The sequence below is a fragment of the Somniosus microcephalus genome, chromosome 13 (assembly GCF_052327205.1).
Source record: "Somniosus microcephalus isolate GS21.2 chromosome 13, FLI_Smic_1.0, whole genome shotgun sequence".
In the NCBI taxonomy this organism is placed as follows: domain Eukaryota; kingdom Metazoa; phylum Chordata; class Chondrichthyes; order Squaliformes; family Somniosidae; genus Somniosus; species Somniosus microcephalus.
In genome coordinates, this window is record NC_140999.1 from 76,732,278 (window position 1) to 76,754,425 (window position 22,148).

General features: G+C 50.7%; 1 protein-coding gene across 4 annotated transcripts in view; it reads right to left on the minus strand.

Annotated features, from left to right (window-relative positions):
• Window positions 1–10,407: 10,407 nt before the first annotated feature.
• LOC147108427 (scaffold attachment factor B2-like) overlaps window positions 10,408–22,148 on the minus strand; it is a 155,000-nt gene continuing 143,259 nt past the window's right edge. For all 4 annotated transcript variants that reach the window (XM_086005053.1, XM_086005052.1, XM_086005054.1 and 1 more), the window contains one exon: window positions 10,408–10,715. In XM_086005053.1, coding sequence (XP_085861179.1) covers window positions 10,616–10,715 — 100 coding nt within the window. In that variant the 3' untranslated portion in view covers window positions 10,408–10,615. The remainder of the gene's footprint in view (window positions 10,716–22,148) is intronic.

A 22,148-nucleotide genomic window follows, 5' to 3' on the forward strand; every position in this document is an offset into this window, starting at 1 on the left:
CGACCACCACTACACCCCCCGACCACCACTACCCCCCCGACCACCACTACACCCCCCGACCACCACTATCCCCCCGACCACCACTACCCCCCCGACCACCACTACACCCCCCGACCACCACTACCCCCCCGACCACCACTAACCCCCCGACCACCACTACACCCCCCCGACCACCACTACCCCCCCCTGACCACCACTACCCCCCCGACCACCACTACCCCCCGACCACCACTACACCCCCGACCACCACTAACCCTCCCCCCGACCACCACTAACCCTCCCCCCGACCACCACTAACCCTCCCCCCGACCACCACTAACCCTCCCCCCGACCACCACTAACCCTCCCCCCGACCACCACTAACCCTCCCCCCGACCACCACTAACCCTCCCCCCGACCACCGCTACCCTCCCCCCGACCACCGCTACCCTCCCCCCGACCACCACTAACCCTCCCCCCGACCACCACTAACCCTCCCCCCGACCACCGCTACCCTCCCCCTGACCACCACTAACCCTCCCCCCGACCACCACTAACCCTCCCCCCGACCACCACTAACCCTCCCCCCGACCACCGCTAGCCTCCCCCTGACCACCACTAACCCTCCCCCCGACCACCACTAACCCTCCCCCCGACCACCACTAACCCTCCCCCGACCACCACTAACCCTCCCCCCGACCAGCACTAACCCTCCCCCCGACCAGCACTAACCCTCCCCCCGACCACCACTAACCCTCCCCCCGACCACCACTAACCCTCCCCCGACCAGCACTACCCTCCCCCCGACCAGCACTACCCTCCCCCCGACCAGCACTACCCTCCCCCCGACCAGCACTACCCTCCCCCCGACCACCACTAACCCTCCCCCGACCACCACTAACCCTCCCCCGACCAGCACTACCCTCCCCCCGACCACCGCTACCCTCCCCCGACCACCACTACCCTCCCCCGAACACCACTACCCTCCCCCGACCAGCACTACCCTCCCCCCGACCACCGCTACCCTCCCCCCGACCACCGCTACCCTCCCCCCGACCACCACTACACCCCCCGACCACCACTAACCCTCCCCCGACCAGCACTAACCCCCCCGACCACCACTACCCTCCCCTGACCACCACTACACCCCCCGACCACCACTACCCTCCCCCGACCACCACTACACCCCCCGACCACCACTACCCTCCCCCGACCACCACTACACCCCCCGACCACCACTAACCCTCCCCCGACCAGCACTAACCCCCCCGACCACCACTAACGCCCCCGACCACCACTACCCTCCCCCGACCACCACTACACCCCCCGACCACCACTACCCTCCCCCGACCACCACTACACCCCCCGACCACCACTACCCTCCCCCGACCACCACTACACCCCCCGACCACCACTAACCCTCCCCCGACCACCACTAACCCCCCCGACCACCACTAACCCCCCCGACCACCACTAACCCCCCCGACCACCGCTACCCTCCCCCTGACCACCACTAACCCTCCCCCCGACCACCACTAACCCTCCCCCCGACCACCACTAACCCTCCCCCGACCACCACTAACCCTCCCCCCGACCAGCACTAACCCTCCCCCCGACCAGCACTAACCCTCCCCCCGACCACCACTAACCCTCCCCCCGACCACCACTAACCCTCCCCCGACCAGCACTACCCTCCCCCCGACCAGCACTACCCTCCCCCCGACCAGCACTACCCTCCCCCCGACCAGCACTACCCTCCCCCCGACCACCACTAACCCTCCCCCGACCACCACTAACCCTCCCCCGACCAGCACTACCCTCCCCCCGACCACCGCTACCCTCCCCCGACCACCACTACCCTCCCCCGAACACCACTACCCTCCCCCGACCAGCACTACCCTCCCCCCGACCACCGCTACCCTCCCCCCGACCACCGCTACCCTCCCCCCGACCACCACTACACCCCCCGACCACCACTAACCCTCCCCCGACCAGCACTAACCCCCCCGACCACCACTACCCTCCCCTGACCACCACTACACCCCCCGACCACCACTACCCTCCCCCGACCACCACTACACCCCCCGACCACCACTACCCTCCCCCGACCACCACTACACCCCCCGACCACCACTAACCCTCCCCCGACCAGCACTAACCCCCCCGACCACCACTAACGCCCCCGACCACCACTACCCTCCCCCGACCACCACTACACCCCCCGACCACCACTACCCTCCCCCGACCACCACTACACCCCCCGACCACCACTACCCTCCCCCGACCACCACTACACCCCCCGACCACCACTAACCCTCTCCCGACCACCACTAACCCCCCCGACCACCACTAACCCCCCCGACCACCACTAACCCCCCCGACCACCACTACCCTCCCCCTGACCACCACTACACCCCCCGACCACCACTAACCCCCCCGACCACCGCTACCCTCCCCCCGACCACCGCTACCCTCCCCCCGACCACCACTACCCCCCCCGACCACCACTACGCCCCCGACCACCACTACACCCCCCGACCACCACTATCCCCCCGACCACCACTACCCCCCCGACCACCACTACCCCCCCGACCACCACTACCCCCCCGACCACCACTACCCCCCCGACCACCACTACCCCCCCGACCACCACTACACCCCCCGACCACCACTACCCCCCCGACCACCACTACACCCCTCGACCACCACTACCCCCCCGACCACCACTAACCCCCCGACCACCACTACCCTCCCCCCGACCACCACTACCCCCCCGACCACCACTACCCCCCCGACCACCACTACCCCCCCGACCACCACTACCCCCCCGACCACAACTACCCTCCCCCCGACCACCACTAACCCCCGACCACCACTACCCCCCCGACCACCACTACACCCCCCGACCACCACTACCCCCCCGACCACCACTACCCCCCCGACCACCACTACACCCCCGACCACCACTACACCCCCCGACCACCACTACCCCCCCGACCACCACTACCCCCCCGACCACCACTACACCCCCCGACCACCACTACCCCCCCGACCACCACTACCCCCCCGACCACCACTACCCCCCCGACCACCACTACACCCCCCGACCACCACTACCCCCCCGACCACCACTACCCCCCCGACCACCACTACACCCCCCGACCACCACTACACCCCCCCGACCACCACTACACCCCCCGACCACCACTACCCCCCCGACCACCACTACACCCCCCGACCACCACTACCCCCCCGACCACCACTACCCCCCCGACCACCACTATCCCCCCGACCACCACTACCCCCCCGACCACCACTACCCCCCCGACCACCACTACACCCCCGACCACCACAACCCCCCCGACCACCACTACCCCCCGACCACCACTACACCCCCCGACCACCACTACCCCCCCCGACCACCACTACACCCCCCCGACCACCACTACCCCCCCGACCACCACTACACCCCCCGACCACCACTACCCTCCCCCGACCACCACTAACCCCCCCGACCACCACTACCCCCCCCGACCACCGCTACCCTCCCCCCGACCACCGCTACCCTCCCCCCGACCACCGCTACCCTCCCCCCGACCACCGCTACCCTCCCCCCGACCACCGCTACCCTCCCCCCGACCACCGCTACCCTCCCCCCGACCACCGCTACCCTCCCCCGGACCACCACTACCCTCCCCCGGACCACCGCTACCCTCCCCCCGACCACCGCTACCCTCCCCCCGACCACCGCTACCCTCCCCCCGACCACCGCTACCCTCCCCCAACCACCACTACCCCCCGACCACCGCTACCCTCCCCCAACCACCACTACCCCCCGACCACCACTACACCCCCCGACCACCGCTACCCTCCCCCCGACCGCCACTACCCCCCCGACCACCACTACCCTCACCCCGACCGCCACTAACCCCCCGATCACCACTACCCCCCCGACCACCACTACCCTCACCCCGACCGCCACTACCCCCCCGACCACCACTACCCCCCCCGACCACCACTACCCCCCGACCACCACTACCCCCCCCGACCACCACTACCCCCCCGACCACCACTACCCTCCCCCAACCACCACTACCCCCCCGACCACCGCTACCCTCCCCCAACCACCACTACCCCCCGACCACCGCTACCCTCCCCCAACCACCACTACCCCCCGACCACCACTACCCCCCCGACCGCCACTACCCCCCCGACCACCACTACCCCCCCCGACCACCACTACCCCCCCGACCACCACTACCCTCACCCCGACCGCCACTACCCCCCCGACCACCACTACCCCCCCCGACCACCACTACCCCCCGACCACCACTACCCCCCCCGACCGCAACTACCCCCCCGACCGCCACTACCCCCCGACCACCACTACCCCCCGACCACCACTACCCCCCCCGACCGCCACTACCCCCCCCGACCACCACTACCCCCCGACCGCCACTACCCCCCCCGACCGCCACTACCCCCCGACCACCACTACCCCCCCGACCACCACTACCCCCCCCGACCACCACTACCCCCCCCGACCACCACTACCCCCCGACCACCACTACCCCCCCCGACCACCACTACCCCCCCAACCACCACTACCCCCGACCGCCACTTCCCCCCCAACCACCACTACCCCCCACGACCACCACTACCCTCCCCCCGACCACTGCTACCATCCCTCCTGACCACCACCACCGCCCGACCACTGCTACCCTCCCACCCAATTAGCGCCACCCACCCCCTGCCTGCCACCCTCCCTCCCGACCGGCCAGCACCACACGCCACCGCCACCCTCCCTCCTGACCAGCGCTACCCTCTCTCCCAACCTGGTAGGCCCTCTTCCCGGTCGCCTTTAAGGACTTACCTGAGGGTCGCTGCTGATGTTGCAGTGATGCAAATCTTTGAACCCCCGTCTCCAACGAGCTGCCTGGGGCCGCCTATTCGGTGTCCACAGCTCACTGGCTTGATATAGCAAGGTCTGAGGCCCAGTATCACGTGCAGCTCGCGCCTATCCATTCGGGCACAGGGATCATTTTGGGGCACACTCAATTCTCTAGGCAAATGACACTATTAGCTGCAGATAGGCCTTTTATTCCATCAGGCTGGCTGGATTCGAAATCGGGTCCCAGAAAGGCAATAACTAGAACAATGAGGCAGCCCACTCTGAATCTCACTTCACAATATTCTGCATCACATCAGAGTTTGATAAACTTTTATTTAGCCTATCCATATCACATACCTAGCCTGGCTGACCTGATTCCAGGCCTCTGGCAAAGGCACTCTCTCAGCTGCCCGGAGATGGCGGAGTGACCCTGGGGAGGCATTTGGACGTGGCTTGCCGGATGAGAGGAAAGTGTCAGGGGAACAAACCTGTGACTCCCCATCCTGGCACCATGCTCTGGTACTACTCGAACTTCCCTTACTTGCTCTACGTTTGTGTGCTCTTCATGTCAGAGAATGTTTTTGTGTTTGCACCAGTTCTATTATCCGCTCGTTCTGTGCCACCGGAGGAAAAAAAACATTGGATGCCCATAATTCTTGGCAACTGCTTTTAAAACTGCCTTCACGTTTTCCCCATGATGAAATCCTCTGACATTTATAGGGGTCTTTCAAAAAGTTCCTCCTCCTCCCTCCCCAATTTGTTTCTCTCCACAAGGTGCTGGCTCAGGCTGGGATCCGTTTCCCCCAACACCGAACACCCTCCAGTACCTCCCTCACATGGCCATTCAGGTGTGAGCCTCCTATTGGCAGATGCTCGTGTTGTTGGGTGACCCTCCTCGGGAGCAGTGTGTTTGACCCACTATTCTCAACAATGCTCTAACCAGTGTGCCCAAGTGCAGTGTTAGAGTGGCACAGCTCAGGAGGGGATCCAATATTGATTGGGTGATACAAAGGCTAATGTCCTAATTGTTAATTCAGATCAGTGCCTGGAGGCTTGGAAAACTGCAATAACTTGGGTAGTCGCTGAGAAGGAGCAAAGGATGTTGTGGCCTTTCTTCAATGCAAGTCCAGCTTGTGGCATATAACACAGCTGTGTGTACAGTTCTTCACCATTTGGATTTCTACATATGCAATAGAAAGACTTCCTTCAACTGATGAACAAGCTCCGAAATGGATTCACGTTTAAAATGTTAAAAGGATTCAATAGGGTAGATACATAGGAACTATCCCTTCTAGTGGGGGAATCAAGAACAAGGGGGCATAATCTTAAAATTAGCACTAGGCCATTCAGGAGTGAAATCAGGAATTACTTCTTCACACAAAGGATAGTGGAAATCTGGAATTCTCTCCTCCCCAAAAGGCTGTGGATGCTGGGAGACAATTGGAGCTTTCAAGGCTGAGATCGATAGCTTTTTGTTAGGTGAGGGTATCAAGGGATATGGAGTGAAGGTGGGTAAATTGAATCGAGATACAGATCAGCCATAATCTAATTGAATGGCGGAACAGACTCTTGGGTCTGAATGGCTGATTCCTGCTCCTATCTTTCTGTAAAAAAAAAAGAATGGTTACGGGGCGGTCTCCAGCGCCATTGATCTATAGCCCAACATGCTGTAGGAGTTAGCCTTACCACCACCGAGGTCTGTCCAAGGCTTAGCACAATAGCTGTTATCTAAACTCCATAAACAGTGTTTGGTGCCGACCAGAGAGGCAAGTGGTAGGCTCCAAGATGAATCACTTGGTGAATGAAGATTGGAAGTAAGTGTCCATGGCAGACTCAGTGATCTCCTACATGAAGCAGCCAGGTCCACTAGTTCACTGACCAGCCAGCCTGGTTCATTAAGAGTACTTGAAGAGTACTTGGAAGGATAGTCCTGTCACTGGGGTCTTGGAGTATTTCTGCTCAGCTCCAGCTGACCATGTACGAGATTACATGGCTGTTGTGGGGGGGGGGGGGGGTGGGGGAGATGGGAGACATGGGAAGTGTTTAGTCGTGATGCTTCAGCTATCAGGAGTGTGAGGCAGGTTTGATGGACCATCTGGTCTCTTTCTGCCTGTCAATTTTGTATCTTCGCAACCCTGTAACCTAGTCCAATAACAAATAGTCTGGCCTTAGCTTGGCAAGCTCACCAGTGTTGAGCATGGGTGAACGGTGCAGTTTGAGCAGGTTACACTTCAGCAGCACATCCGAGGGTCCTGAATCCTGAGTTGTTGCCAACCTGACCCAAGATCTTTGGACTGGGGTAAATGGAGCCTGTCCACAAGGTGAGAATGCACTCTGCATCAGGGAAACAGAAACATTGCCTGTATGAATTTCTCAGTTGAGTTTGGAGATTCCTAAGCATGGTGGTAGCTCGCCACATCTCAGACATCCAACTGGCAAAAAAAAATTCCATGCCAGTCTAGATGGTGATGACAACAACTTGCATTTATATAGCACAAACGTCAAGGTGCTTGATGAAGGTGAGAGAGAAAACCCAAGCCAAAGGAGGAAAGACCAGGAGGGCTGACCAAAAGCTTAGGCAAAGAGGTGGGTTTTCAGTGAAGATCTTAAAGAAGTAGAGGGAGCTGAAGAGGGAGGGGTTTAGGAAGATTATTCCAGAGAGTGGGTAGCTGAAGACTCAGTCACTAATGGAGAGGTGAAGGAAGCAGGGAATACACCCTAAACCGAAGTCAGAGGAAGAGGTCTGGGAGCGTTGTAGGGCTGCAGTAGGTTTTGGAGACAGGGTGGGGCAAGGCCAAGGAGGGATTTATACACATGGATGAGAATTTTAAATTTGAGGTGTCGGAGGATCTGGACCCAATGTAGGTCATTAAGTGGGGAGGAGAGGGGGTGCAATGGGTGAGTGGGACTTGGTGCAGGATATGAGCAGTGTGGTAAACCACTTTTATCGTTCACTATCGTTACACTATAGTTATCACTGTTATATCGTTACTCTATGGTTATCACTGTTCACACTGTTGTATCACTATACGAGGTCGCCTCTTGTCACGCTGTTATACCTGGGCTGACCACTGCTGACTCCGCCCATGGCTCCACCTACCTGCCCAGGTATAAAGGTGGTCGACTGGCTGGCATTCCTCCTTGTTGGATCCGATCACCCACGAGGGTGGGCTCTGTTATTTAGCCAATAAAAACCTATAGTTACTTTCTTAACTCGTCGCTTTTCATTGGATGAATTGATAGGTATATCAAGCAGCACGAGCTGGAGTTCATGGAGGGTGGAGGATGGGAGGCCGGCAGGGAGAAGACTGGAGTAATCAAGTCTAGAGGTGCCAAAGGTACATATCAGGGTTCCAGCGGCAGATGAGCTGAGGTAGGGAAGCAGGCGAATGATATTCCAGGTGAAAGTAGGCAGTCTTTATGATAGAGATGAATTTGACAAAGTGCCTCATAGTACACTTGCTAACAAAATTGAAGCCCATGTCTTTAAAGGGGAGATACAAAATGGGTTAAGGGACAGAAAGCAGAGAGTAGTGGTGAATGGTTGTTTTTCAGATTGGAGGGAAGTATGCAGTGGGGATCCCAGGGGTCGTTATTAGGACCACTGCTCATTTTGATATATATTAAGTTTGCAGTTGACACAAAAACTAAAAATATAGTAAACAGTAAGACTTCAGGATATAGAGACTGATGAAATGGGCAGACACGTGGTGGCGAAGTGTGAAGTGATGCATTTTAGTAGGGAGAATGAGGAGAGGCAATATGAACTAAATGGTACAAGTTTAAAGGGGGTGCAGGAACAGAGAGACCTGGGGGTGTACGTACACAAGTCTTTGAAGGTGGCAGGACAAGTTGAGAAGGATGTTAAAAAAGCATATGGGATCCTTGGCTTTATGAATAGAGGAATAGAGTACAAAAGCAAGGAAGTTATGCTAAACCTTTATAAATGTCTGGTTAGGCCTCAGCTGGAGTATTGTGTTCAACTTTGGGCACCACACTTTAGGAAGGATGTCAAGGCCTTGGAGAGGGTGCAGAGGAGATTTACTAGAATGGTACCAGGAATGAAGGGCTTCAGTTATGTGGAGAGACTGGAGAAGCTGGGGTTGTTCTCCTTAGAGCAGAGAAGGTTAGCAGGAGATGCAATGGGTGTTCAAAATTATGAAGGGATTTGATAAGAGTAATAAGGGTCGGTAATCAGAGGACACAAAATTAAGATAATTGGATAAAGAGCAGAGAAGAAATAAGGAGAATTTTTTTTATACAGCGAGTTATGATGATCTGGAATGCACTAACTGAAAGGGCAGGGGAAGCAGTTTCAATAGTAACTTTCAAAAGGAAATTGGATAAATACTTGAAAAGGAAAAATTTGCAGGGCTGTGGCCAAATAGCGGGGGAGCGTGACTAATTGGATAGCTCTTTCAGAGTCGGCACAGGCACGATGGGCCGAATAGCCTCCTTCTGTGCTGTGAGATTCTATGATCTGGTGAAGGGAGCTCTTACATTAAGTGAAGACTGGATCAATCTATTTTGGTTGATGTGCATGGAAAACAAAGTTTCTGGGTCATTGTAAATGTAACGAACTGTTAAAAACAAATGGTAAAATTGCTCATGGATGAACTTTCCAGTCGCTCCTCCTAGCTATCCCATATGCAGCAAGGAATTTCAGCGGGTATTAACAGAGTAAGCTGGAAATACACAGCAGGAAAATATTTATGTTGTGTCCTGGTTTTTCTGTTTGTAGTTATTACCATTACATTAATATGTAATTCAGTAATAAAACAAATAAAGGTTACAGGAAAATGTAGCATTATCAAACACATATGTACACTGAAACTGCAGGGAAGTAGAATGGCCTTTGCATTTGCTAAACATAAAGTTAAGGGGCCACTATTGAGATATGTGCACCAAACATCAGCTTTATCACCTTGTTACCAACTGTACTCTCTGCATCACCCACCCCCCAAAAACATGTTTATATCATTCTTGGCCTTCTCTCTCCTCCCCCAAAGTAATTTGCACCTCAAATTTAACTGATGGATGGTCTTTTAGAGCACAGATGAGCTGTGGGGGTAAAATATATGTAACACTTCGACACAGGTAGATAGGAAAATAAGTAGACCATGGAACTGGGTTAACACTCTGCCCGTCACCCGGATTCAGACGGGTTTGGACAAAAAAAGGAACTCTGTGTGAAATGGGTTTGGGCATTTTACCCAAAACAAATGCAATTCAGGCTTGCCGAGGTTCATTCCAAAAATGCTGAATCTATATTTAAACAAGAAACTGTTAACAACTTTAAGATTCTTTACTTACCTATATTTTCATTTAACATTTGATTCTCTCGTCAACAATTAATATGTTAATGTGATTGCCACATTATCTGCTGGTACATTGCTAGTAGACGATTACATATTGCAGAAGAGGATTCCCGGCAGATAATAGATTTTGAGGATTTATGGTTTTGTCTGCTATGTCAGACAGCCATAGGACATTTCAAGTAATATCAGTAATCAATGCACCACATGACTTCAAACAGGTGTGGTAGAAAAAGACAAAAATGGGTTTATCGATCCTTTGTCAATATACATACATTTAACAAAAAGCAAATTATTAATTACAAAATGAGAACTAGTCACTTTGAAACATTCAATTCAATTACTTCAAGACAATAAACAAAAAAACTGACTGCAGAAGTTTGAAACAAATACTAAAAACATTTCATCCATACGAAGATATTGAAACATTTTAGTAAGGGCGCTGGTAACTTCCTGACATGCTTAATCCTGATGTCATCTGGCTTGAGCGGTTATTGAGTGCTATGGAGCCTTGCATGTAGTCCCCTTGACTGTAAAAACCAAGGATTACAACAGGTTATTTATAAAACTAAAAAGACAAAACATAAATTCTGCTTCAAACTGAGTACAAGGTCTGGAAATAAGCAAATGATAAGTGTGAAGACTGCACATGCCCACAGTCCAAGGACATGCCTTCTGAGAACCCAAATGACAGAAATTGACACTACAACACTTTACTGAACACACGGCCACGAGAAATTCAGCACAGGTCATTCAGCCCTTCGTAGCTGTGCCAGTGCTAGCGCCACATTGGATCCATCTACTCTCATATCAATCCCCTGTACCTTTAAAGTGATTCCTTTGCAAGTTTATCTCATTTCCTCTTAAATGCTGAATAACTTGAAAATTTTCAGTTGATTCAGAGAGAGCCAGTATGGATTTGTGAAAGGTAAATCATGCCTGACAAACCTGACTGAATTTTTTGAAGAGGTGACTAAAGTAGTGGACGGGAATATCTATGGATGTTATTTATATGGACTTCCAGAAGGCATTTGATAAAGGTAGCCCTGAGACGGACCTGCAGGAGAGCGAGAGGAGTGGCTGGAGATAAAAGGTAGCCCCGAGAGCGTACCTGCGGGAGAGCGAGGAGTGACTGGAAATAAAGGTAACCCCGAGAGCGTACCTGCGGGAGAGTGAGAGGAGTGGCTGGAGATAAAGGTAGCCCCGAGAGCCTGGAGGGAGCACAAGCATCAGGGAGTGAGGTAAATGATGTCAGCACAGGGAAGGAGCTGATTGGTGAGTAGCTGGTGATTTTTTATAAGTCTTGAGTTTATTTCTGTTGTTAGTTAATAGGCTATTAAATAGAGGCATGCAGGGCACCTCAGTCCCGTGGAATGCACATCTTGTGCCATGTGAGAACTCCAGCCTCACATGTCCTGGACACCCACACATGCAGGAAGTGTCGTCAGCTGCAGGAGCTCAAGCTCTGGGGTTCGGAGCTGGAGCAGCAGCTGGTGTCACTACGATGCATCCGTGAGGCTGAGAGCTACATGGATAGCACGTTTCACCTGGTGGTCACCCCGCAGTGTAAGAGTGTACAGTCAGAGGAAATGGGTGACTACCAGACAGACAAGGAGGATCAGGCAGGTAGTGCAGGAGTCCCCTGAGTGCATCTCATTCTCTAACCGGTATTCTGGTGAGGGCGATGGTTCCTCTGGAGAGTACAGCCAGAGCCTAGTCCACGGCACCATGGGTGGCTCAGCTGTATAGGGTTGAGGAGTAAGATTGGGAAAGCAATAGTGATAGGGGATTCAATAGTATGGGGAACAGACAGGCATTTCTGTGGCCACAGACGTGATTCCAGGATGGTATGTTGCCTCCCTGGTGCCAGGGTCAAAGATGTCACTGAGCGGCTACAGAACATTCTGAGGGGGGAGGGTGAACAGCCAGAGGCCGTGGTCCATATCAGAATCATCGACATAGGTAGAAAGAGGGATGAAGTCCTGCAGGCAGATTTTAGGGAGCTAGGAAAGAGATTAAAAAGCTGAACCTCAAAGGTAGTAATCTATGGATTACTCCTAGTGCCACGAGCTAGTGAGTATAAAAATAGGAGGATGGAGCAGATGAATACGTAGCTGGAGAGATGGCGCAGGAGGGAGGGCTTTAGATTCCTGGGACATTGGAACCACTTCTGGGGGAGGTGGGACCTGTGCAGGCTGTACTGGTTGCACTTCAACAGGGCTGGAATGAATATCCTCGTGGAAGGGTTTGCTAGTGCTGTTGGGGAGGGTTTAAACTATTTTGGCAGGGGGATGGGCACTAGGATCTGGCATTAGAAAGCAGAAACAAGGTGCACAAAGGATTGGGAGAGACGGATAGCACTAGAGTAAGACATAGTACGGTATTAGGTCGGGTCAGACTAAGAGAGAATACAAGAAGGTCTAAGATAGGTTTACAGTGCATGTGTGTAAACATACGAAGCGTGGTAAATAAGGTTAGTGAGCTCCTGGTGCAAATAGCCACATGGGAATATGATGTCGTGGCGATAATGGAGACCTGGCTCAAAAAAGGGCAGGATTGGGTTTTAAATATTCCTGGATATAAGATATTCAGGAAAGATAGGGAAGGAAAGAAAGGAGGTGGGGTGACACTATTGATTAAGGAGAATATTATAGTGCTGGAGAGTGTCCTGGAGGAGTCAAGGACAGAATCTATTTGGTTAGCGTTAAGAAACAAGAGGTGCCATTACACTACTAGGTGTATTCTATAGGCCACCAACTAGTGGGAAGGATATAGAGCAAATGTGCAGGGAAATTACAGAGAGGTGTATAGAGTAGTGATAATGGGGGACTTCAACTATCCTAATATAGACTGGGATAGTAATAGTGTAAAGGGCAGAGAGGGGGAAGAATTTCTGAAGTATGTTCAAGAGAACTTTCTTGGGGAATGAGGTGGGTGAAGTGGAGCAAGTGTCAGTAGAGGAACATTTAGGGAACAGTGATCATAGTATCATAAGGTTTAGATTAGCTATGGAAAAGGACAGGGAGCAATCTAGAGTAAAAATACTTAATTGGAGGAAGGCCAATTTCACTGGGTTGAGAATGGATCTGGCCCGGATAAATTGGAATCAAAGATTGGCAGGCAAAACTGTAATCAAACAATGGGCTGCCTTTAAAGAAGGGATGGTTTGGGTACAGTCGAGGTACATTTCCACAAGGGGGAAAGGTAGGGCAACCAAAGCCAGAGCTCCCTGGATGACGAAAGAGATGAGAGTAAGATGAAGCAGAAAAAGGGGGCATATGACAAATATCAGGTTGAGAATACAAGTGAGAACCAGGCTGAATATAGAAAGTTCAGAGGGGAAGTGAAAAAGGAAGCGGGGGCAAAGACAGAGTATGAGAATAGATTGGCTGCTAACATAAAAGGGAATCCAAAAGTCTTCTATAGGCATATAAATAGTAAATGGGTAGTTAGAGGAGGGGTGGGGCTGATTAGGGACCAAAAAGGAGACCTACGCATGGAGGCAGAGGGCATGGCCGAGGTACTAAATGATCTGTCTTTACCAAGGAAGAGGATGTTGCCAAAGTCATAGTGAAAGAGGAGGTAGTGGAGATACTGCATGGGGTAAAAATTGATAAAGAGGAGGTACTAGAAAGGCTGGCTGTACTTAAAGCAGATACATCATCAGGACTGGATGGGATGCATCCTAAGATGCTGAGGGAAGTAAAGGTGGAGGCACTGGCCATAATCTTCCAATCCTCCTTGGATATGGGGGTGGTGTCAGAAGACTGGAGAATTGCAAATGTTACACCCTTGTTCAAAAAAGGGTGTAAGGATAAACCCAGCAACCAAAAGCCAGTCAGTTTAACCTCGGTAGTGGGGACATTTTTAAGAAATGATAATCCAGGACAAAACTAACAGTCACTTGGACAAGTGTGGATTAATTAAGGAAAGCCAGCACGGATTTGTTAAAAGAAAATCGTGTTTAACTAACTTGATTGAGATTTTTGATGAGGTAACAGAGAGGGTTGATGAGGGCAATGCGATTGATGTGGGGTACATGGACTTCCAAAAGGCATTTGATGAAAGTGCCACATAATAGGTTTGCCAGCAAAGTTGAAGCCCATGGAATAAAAGGGACAGTGGCAGCATGGATACAAAATTGGCTAAGTGATAGGAAAGAGAGAGTAGTTGTAAACAGTTGTTTATTGGACTGAAGGAAGGTATACAGTGGTGTTTCCCAGGGGTCAGTACTAGGACCACTGCTTTTCCTGATATATATTAATGACTTGGACTTGGGTGTACAGCACACAATTTCAAAATTTGCAATGACAAAACTTGGAAGTATAGTGAACAGTGAGGAGGATAGTGATAGACTTCAAGAGGACATAGATAGGCTGGTGGAATCGGCAGCTACATGGCAGATGAAATTTAATGCAGAAAAGTGTGAAGTGATACATTTTGGTACAAAGAACGAGGAGAGGCAATATAAAACTAAATGGTACAATTCTAAAGGGAGTGCATGAACAGAGAGACCTGGGGGTATATCTGCACAAATCATTGAAGGTGGTAGCGCAGGTTGAGAAAGTGGTTAAACAAGCATACAGGATCCTGTGATTCATATACAGAGGCATAGGGCGTGATCTTGCCAGCCCTGGGGAGGCAGGTATGGAGGTGGGACTGCCAGGAAAATGGCAGAATCTGGGGGTGGGTGCCCAACTCGCCCCCGTGCCATCTTGCCAGGAGGCGGGTAGCCGACCCGCGCTAGGGCCCATCTCCTTGGAGGCAGGAAGGGGATTACAGCCACTTAACTGCCTGTTAACAGGTAGTTAACAGGCAGATAAGAGGATTATCCCCATTTTACCCACACAAGTGTGGGCTTCCCAAAGGCTCCGAACCCCGCCAGGGTCACCGAGACAAGCAGTGGGTCTGCGGGGGTTGGAGGGGTGCAAAAGTGCGCTGTGAAGGTAAGTGATGGGTGCAAGTGTGGAGAGGTGAGTATGTGAGGTAAGTGGGAAGTGTTAGAAAAAGTTTACTTACCTTTGTTTCTTCCTGCAGGCTTCAAGAGTTGGAGATGCGGTGAGTCTCGCACCTCCACGGCAGAGATGACGGATGGCCATTGCATTCTCCAATGCAACAACCGTCTAATTTCTGCTGAAGAAAGAGGTTTGATGAGTCTTGAATTCAAGAACTCATCAAACTACAGAGAATGTCAGTGTTTGACAGCTTCACGGGCTGTCAAACGATGGCAATTCATGTCAAAAATTTTTGACAGATGAAACGTCATATGCCGACGTTCGCTGCAACTGGCTTTCCCTTAATTGGCCTGCTAAGCCCGCTGGGCAGGCTTAACAAGTCAATCAAGGGAAAATAGCGTGGATTGGCCACATATCAATGGAGGCGGGACATCAACCCAACAAGTAGCAGTCCCACCACCAAAGCGCCCCCATAGAGTACAAAAGCAAGGAAGTTATGATGAACCTTTATAAAACACTGGTCCGACCTCAACTGTCCAATTCTGGGCACCGCACTTTAGGAAGGATGTGGAAGCCTTAGAGAGGGTGCAGAAAAGATATACGAGAATGGTTCCAGTAATGAGGGACTTCAGTTACGTGGATAGACTGGAAAAGCCTGGGTTGTTCTCCTTAGAGCAGAGAAGGTTGAGAGAAGATTTGATATGTGTTCAAAATCATGAGCGGTATAGACAGAGTAGGGAGAAACTGTTCCCATTGGTGGAAGGATCGAGAACCAGAGGACACAGATTTAAGGTGATTGGCAGAAGAACCAAAGGTAACATGAGGAAAACTTTTTTACGCAGTGAGTGGTTATGATCTGGAATGCACTGCCTGAGAGGGTGGTGGAGGCAGATTCAATCATTGCTTTCAAAAGGGAATTGGATAAGTACCTTAAGGGAAAAAAATTGCTGGGCTACGAGGAAAGGGCGGGGGAGTGGGACTAGCTGAAATGCTCTTGCAGGGAGCTGGCACGGGCTTAATGGCCTACTTCTGTGCTGTAACCATCCTATGATTCTATATCGACAGATTAAATGAATGGGCAAAACTGTGGCAAATGGATTTCAATGTAGGCAAATGTCATCCACTTTGGACCTAAAAAGGTTAGAACAGGATACTTTCTAAATGGTGAAAGTGGAGGTTGAAAGACTTGTGAGTCCAAGTAGATAGATCATTAAAATGGCATGAACAGCTACAGAAAATAATCTAAAAGGCTAATGGAATGCTAGCCTTTATATCTAGAGGACTAGAATACAAGGGGGTAGAAGTTATTCTGCAGCTGTACAAAACCCTGGTTAGACCAGACCACACCTGGAATACTGTGAGCAGTTCTGGGCACCATACCTTAGGAAGGATATATTGGCCTTGGAGGGAGTGCAGCGTAGGTTTACCAGAATGATACCAGGACTTCAAAGGTTAAGTTACAATGAGAGATTACACAAATTAGGGTTGTATTCCCTAGAATTTACAAGGTTAAGGGGTGATTTGATCGAGGTTTTCAAGTTATTAAGGGGAACAGATAGGGTAGATAGAAACTATTTCTGCTGGTTGGGGATTCTAGGACTAGGGGGCATCGTCTAAAAATTAGAGCCAGACCTTTCAGGAGTGAAATTAGGAAACACTTCTACACACAAAGATTGGTAGAAGTTTAGAACTCTCTTCTGCAAATGGCAATTGATGCTAGATCAATTGTTAATTTTAAATGAGATTGATAGATTTTTGTTAACCAAAGGTATTCAGGGATATGGGCCAAAGGCAGGTATATGGAGTTAGGGAGCAGATCAGCCATGATCTCATTGAACGCCGGAACAGGCTCGAGGGGCTCAAAGGTCGACTCCTGTTCCTACTAATTCAGCTTCAATAGCGACTTGTGGTTATGCATTCCATATTCTAATAATCTTTTGTGTGAATTCCTCTACTCCATTCATTCTTTTAGTATGAATCATAGTCTTATGCCCTCGTTACAGACTCAGTGAGCAACGGAATTAATTTTTCTATTTACCCTCTCAAATCCATTAAAATCTCTGAACACATTAGGTCCCCTCAAACTTCTTGGCACTAGTGAATGTTTTCCTAGTTTTCCCAAGTCTCTCATTATAACAATATTTGCACATACTTGGCAATCTGATCATTCCTTCAGGTAGGCATAGATTAAGCTGCCTTCAATCAGATCACCACAGCTCACAGAAGTCCTTGTACAGGGTGGGGAAAGGAGAAGGTTGCAAAGGGTGGTGTATGAAGTAGCACAGGTAGAGGCAGCAGGGGGAGGGGGCGTGACAAAGACCATCAGTCGAAGGTCCAGGGGGTACAGCATTTGAGGAAATTGTTACTGGGTAAGACGGGAGAAGCCCTTCACTGGGCAAAACTCCACATAGCCGCGGTGTCCAATTCTCCTAGCAGCGGGGAATGTTGTGATGTGCCACCCCAATCTTTGCATGTGAAATAGGGCGGCTAGACTACAGAGCAAGAGCTGGACATGGCATTAAGACAGACTGTTAGTTCTAGGTAGGAAGGGAACTGGGATCCTAATGGGAGGTGTGTGTCAAGAGGCAGGATTACTAAAGCTGTTAACAGCAACCTTTTTGTATGTCCTTGTTGTGCACTGCCAGCCGGTGAATTGTTATGGAGCTGCAAGCTAACACAGATACTGAGGGCAAGAATAGCATTACACTGCTGTGGTTTGACCCACAGGACAAGTCTTTTACCATTATAGATGCCAATCACAGCACCACCTACAAGCGTAATTGGTACTGCAGGTAAATGTTGACACTTTACAACTGAGATTGCACGACCGAGGATAGAGAGAAACTATTTCCGCTGGTTGGGGAGTCTAGGACTAGGGGGCATAATCTAAAAATTAGAGCCAAACCTTTCAGGAGTGAAGTTAAGAAACACTTCTACACGCAAAAGGTCGCAGAAGTTTGGAACTCTCTTCCGAAAACAGCAATTGATGCTAAGTCAATTGTTAATTTTAAATCTGAGATTGATAACTTTTTGTTAACCAAAGGTATTAAGCGAAAAGAGCCAAAGGCGGGTATATAGAGTTAAGTCACAGATCAGCCATAATCACATTGAATGGCACAACCGGCTCGAGGGGCTAAATGGCCTCCTCCTGTTCCTATGAAGAAAGACTTGCATTTATATAGCGCCTTTCACGACCACCAGACATCTCAAAAGTGCTTTACAGTCAATGAAGTACTTTTGAAGTGGAGTCACTGCTGTAATGTGGGACACAGGGCAGCCAATTGTGCACAGCAAGCTCCCACAAACAGCAACGTGATAATGACCAGATAATCTGTTTTTGTTATGTTGGTTGAGGGATAAATATTGGCCAGGACACTGGGGATAACTCCCCTACTCTTCGAAATAGTGCCATGGGATCTTTTCCGTCCACCCGAGAGAGCAGATGTCTTAACGTCTCATCCAAAAAACGGCACCTCCGACAATGCAGCACTCCCTCAGTACGCCACTGGAATGGCAGCCTAGCTTTATGTGCTCAAGTCCCTGGAGTGAAACTCGATAAACACAACGGATAAAGGTGCTGATAAGGGTGAGATGAAGTAAGGTGAGAGGAGCCTTGTGTGGAGCATAAAGGCTACCATGGACCTGTTGGGCTGGTCTCTGTGCTGTAAAGTACTATGTAATTCTGCTCTGCTTTCTATCTTTCAGCCATTTCTCTATCTATGCCAGCACTTCACCTTTAATTATACTGGATGTAATCTTTGCTACAAGCCTCTTACTTGACACTCTATCCAATGCTTTTGAAAGTTCAAACATATTATCCATATATATTACTTTGCCTACATGCTTGGTAATTTCCTCAAGCATTTGATTAGTTAAGAGTGATATATTCTTTACAGATCTGTGTTAACTGTCTGTGTTGACCTGGTTTATCCCTTTCCCCTTTGCTTGAACAGAAGTGTTAAATTCTCCACCCTCGAGTCCTTTGGTACAATTTTACAGAAGTTAAAATGAATTTCTAGATGTGCTGCAGTATCTGTCGCTCCCACCAATGCATTTAGCCAGCTCCATAGGAGCCTCTAATGACAGATATGAAGTATTTCAACAGCACAGCAACAGTGTTTCGTCAGACAGGATCTTACAGACGGTGCAGCCTTCAACCAATACAGTCTCAACTTTTGGATTTCATGTAAATTGCATCAATGCGAAAGACTGCAGGCTGCAGCTCCACTGCCAGAAGCCAAGTCATTCTGAGAAATGATTTTCAGGATTTTTCTGTATTTGACATGGCGGTGGTCACTTAATGGTTACTTAAGCTCACTGGTCCATTACTTAAAATGACAATGCTTTATGAGGCATAGAGGTGTGGGGTGACCAAGGAATAATCAGACAATAAAAATAAAAATCAGCGCTTTCTAATTTGCTTTGCCTCCCTCTGTTCTCTCTCTTTGGCACCCATACTTTCCCTCACCATTTTTGTGCCCCATTTCAAACTCTTTTGGCAAGTCTATCCTGCCTCCTCTCTTTATTCTGTACGTTTCTCACTGATCTTTTTTTCATTTGTTGTTGGGATGTGGGCGACAGCATTTACTGCCCACCCCTAGGTGCCAAGGGCATTAAGACTCAACGAGGGCTGGAGACACATAGCAGGCAGGGGTGGCAGGTTCCCTTCCTTGAAGGACAATATTTGGGTTTGTACAACAATCCGGTAGCTTTTCATTGTTATTTTCTGATGCCAGCCCACAAATTACATAATTTACTGAATTCAATTTCACAACCTGCAGTGGTTGCTCGTCCAGTACCATAGGCTACTGTAGCCACAGTATACATCTTACACATATTCCTGTACTAAATTTATATCATTTACCTTTAGGGCACTTAGCCAAATTGTGCTTTGTGGGAAGTGGAATCTGGGAGGTCGGGGAGGCCATCCAGGAACTATTGCAACACACACAGGTATAATAAAGTCCCCACCATCACAGAAGCCAGTCTTCAGCCAATTTGATTCATTCCACGTGATATCAAGAAACAGCTGAGCGCACTGGATACAGCAAAGGCTCTGGGCCCTGACAACATCTCAGCTATTGTGCTGAAGACTTGTGCTCTAGAACTAGCCGCGACTCGAGCCAAGCTGTTCCAATACAGCTACAACACTGGCATCTATCCGACAATGTGGAAAAGTGCCCAGGTATGTCTTGTCCACAAAAAGCAGGACAAATCCAACCCGGCCAATTACCGCCCCATCGGTCTACTCTCAATCATCAGCAAAGTGATGGAAGGTGTCATCAACACTGCTATCAGACGGCACTTATTCACCAATAACCTGCTCACTGATGCCCAGTTTGGGTTCCGCCAAGACCACTCGGCTCCCGACTTCATTACAGCCTTGGTCCAAACATGGACAAAGGAGCTGAATTCCAGAGGTGAGGTGAGACTGACTGCCCTTGACATCAAGGCAGCATTTGACCAAGTGTGGCATCAAGGAGCCCTAGTAACACTGAAGTCAATGGGAATCGGGGGGCGGGGGGGAAACTCTCCACTGGCTGGAGTCATACCTAGCACAAAGGAAGATGTTTGTGGCGGTTGGAGGTTAATCACACAGCCCCAGGACTTCGCTGCAGAAGTTCCTCAAGGCAGTGTCCTAGGCCCAACCATCTTCAGCTGCTTCATCAATGACCTTCCCTCCAACATAAGGTCAGAAATGGGGATGTTCGCTGATGACTGCAGTGTTCAGCACCATTCACAACTCCTCAGATAATGAAGCAGTCTATGCCCGCATGCAACAAGACCTGGACGACGTTCAGGCTTGGGCTGATAAATGGCAGGTAACATTCGTTCCACACAAGTGCTAGGCAATGGCTATCTCCAACAAGCAAAAGTCTAACCACCGCCACTTGTCATTCAACGGCATTACCATCGCCGAATCCCCCATCAACATCCTGGGGGTCACCATTGACCAAAAACTTAACTGGACCAGCCACATAAATACTGTTGTTGGAGCTGCACTCATCCAGGCAAGTGGAGAGTATTCCCTCACACTCCTTACTTGTGCCTTGCAGATGGTGGTCAGAGGCTTGGTATTCTGTCTCACCTCCTGACTCCCCAAAGCCTTTCCACCATCTACAAGGCACAAGTAAGGAGTGTGATGGAATACTCTCCTCTTGCCTGGCACTCCATCCACCACCTTAAACATTTACTCCCTCCACCACCGGCATACCGTGGCTGCAGTGTGTACCATCTACAAGATGCACTGCAAGGCTTCTTCGGCAGTATCGCACAAACCCGTGACCTCTTCCACCTAAAAGGACAAGAGCAGCAAGCGCATGGGAATACCGCCACCTCCAAGTTCCCCTTCAGGTCACACCATCGTGACACGGAAATAAATCGCCGATCCTTCATCGTCGCTGGGTGAAAATGTTGAAACTCCCTCCCTAACAGCACTGTAGGAGTACCTTCACCGCATGGACTGCAGCGGTTCAAGAAAGCGGTTTCTCGAGAGCAATTAGAGATGGGCAATAAATGCTGGCTTTGCCAGCGACGCCCACATCCCATTAACAAATACATTAAAAAAAAATAGAAACTGGAATTGGGGTCTAGGCTAGGAGGGAAGGGTGGTTCTGGACCCAGAAGTTGGAGCAGTATAGGAGCAAAGCAGGCACCAAGGGATCAAGGTGGGAGGGAGATTAGGCGACGGAGAAAGGACCCATCTGCGATGCTGTTCTTTTCTGTTTAGGAACAAGCCAGGGGTATCTGAGGCAGGAGCACATCAAGATGCTGCTCTAGACTGACAGCATGAGCTTCAGTCAGTATCAGACCAGCTGAGCAATGCATTTCCCAAGTGCTGCTTCTGCTTTTGATCAAATTATTCTTTGAAGGAGTGCTGCACAGATCAGCCAATGGTCCAGTCCTGAAGTTGATGAACCTTGTCCGCCAGCTTCAACCTCATGCTCCTGGTTTACCCCAGCACCTTTCCTAGCCCCTGACTTAGGGCGCGTGTTTGGAGTTTAAAAC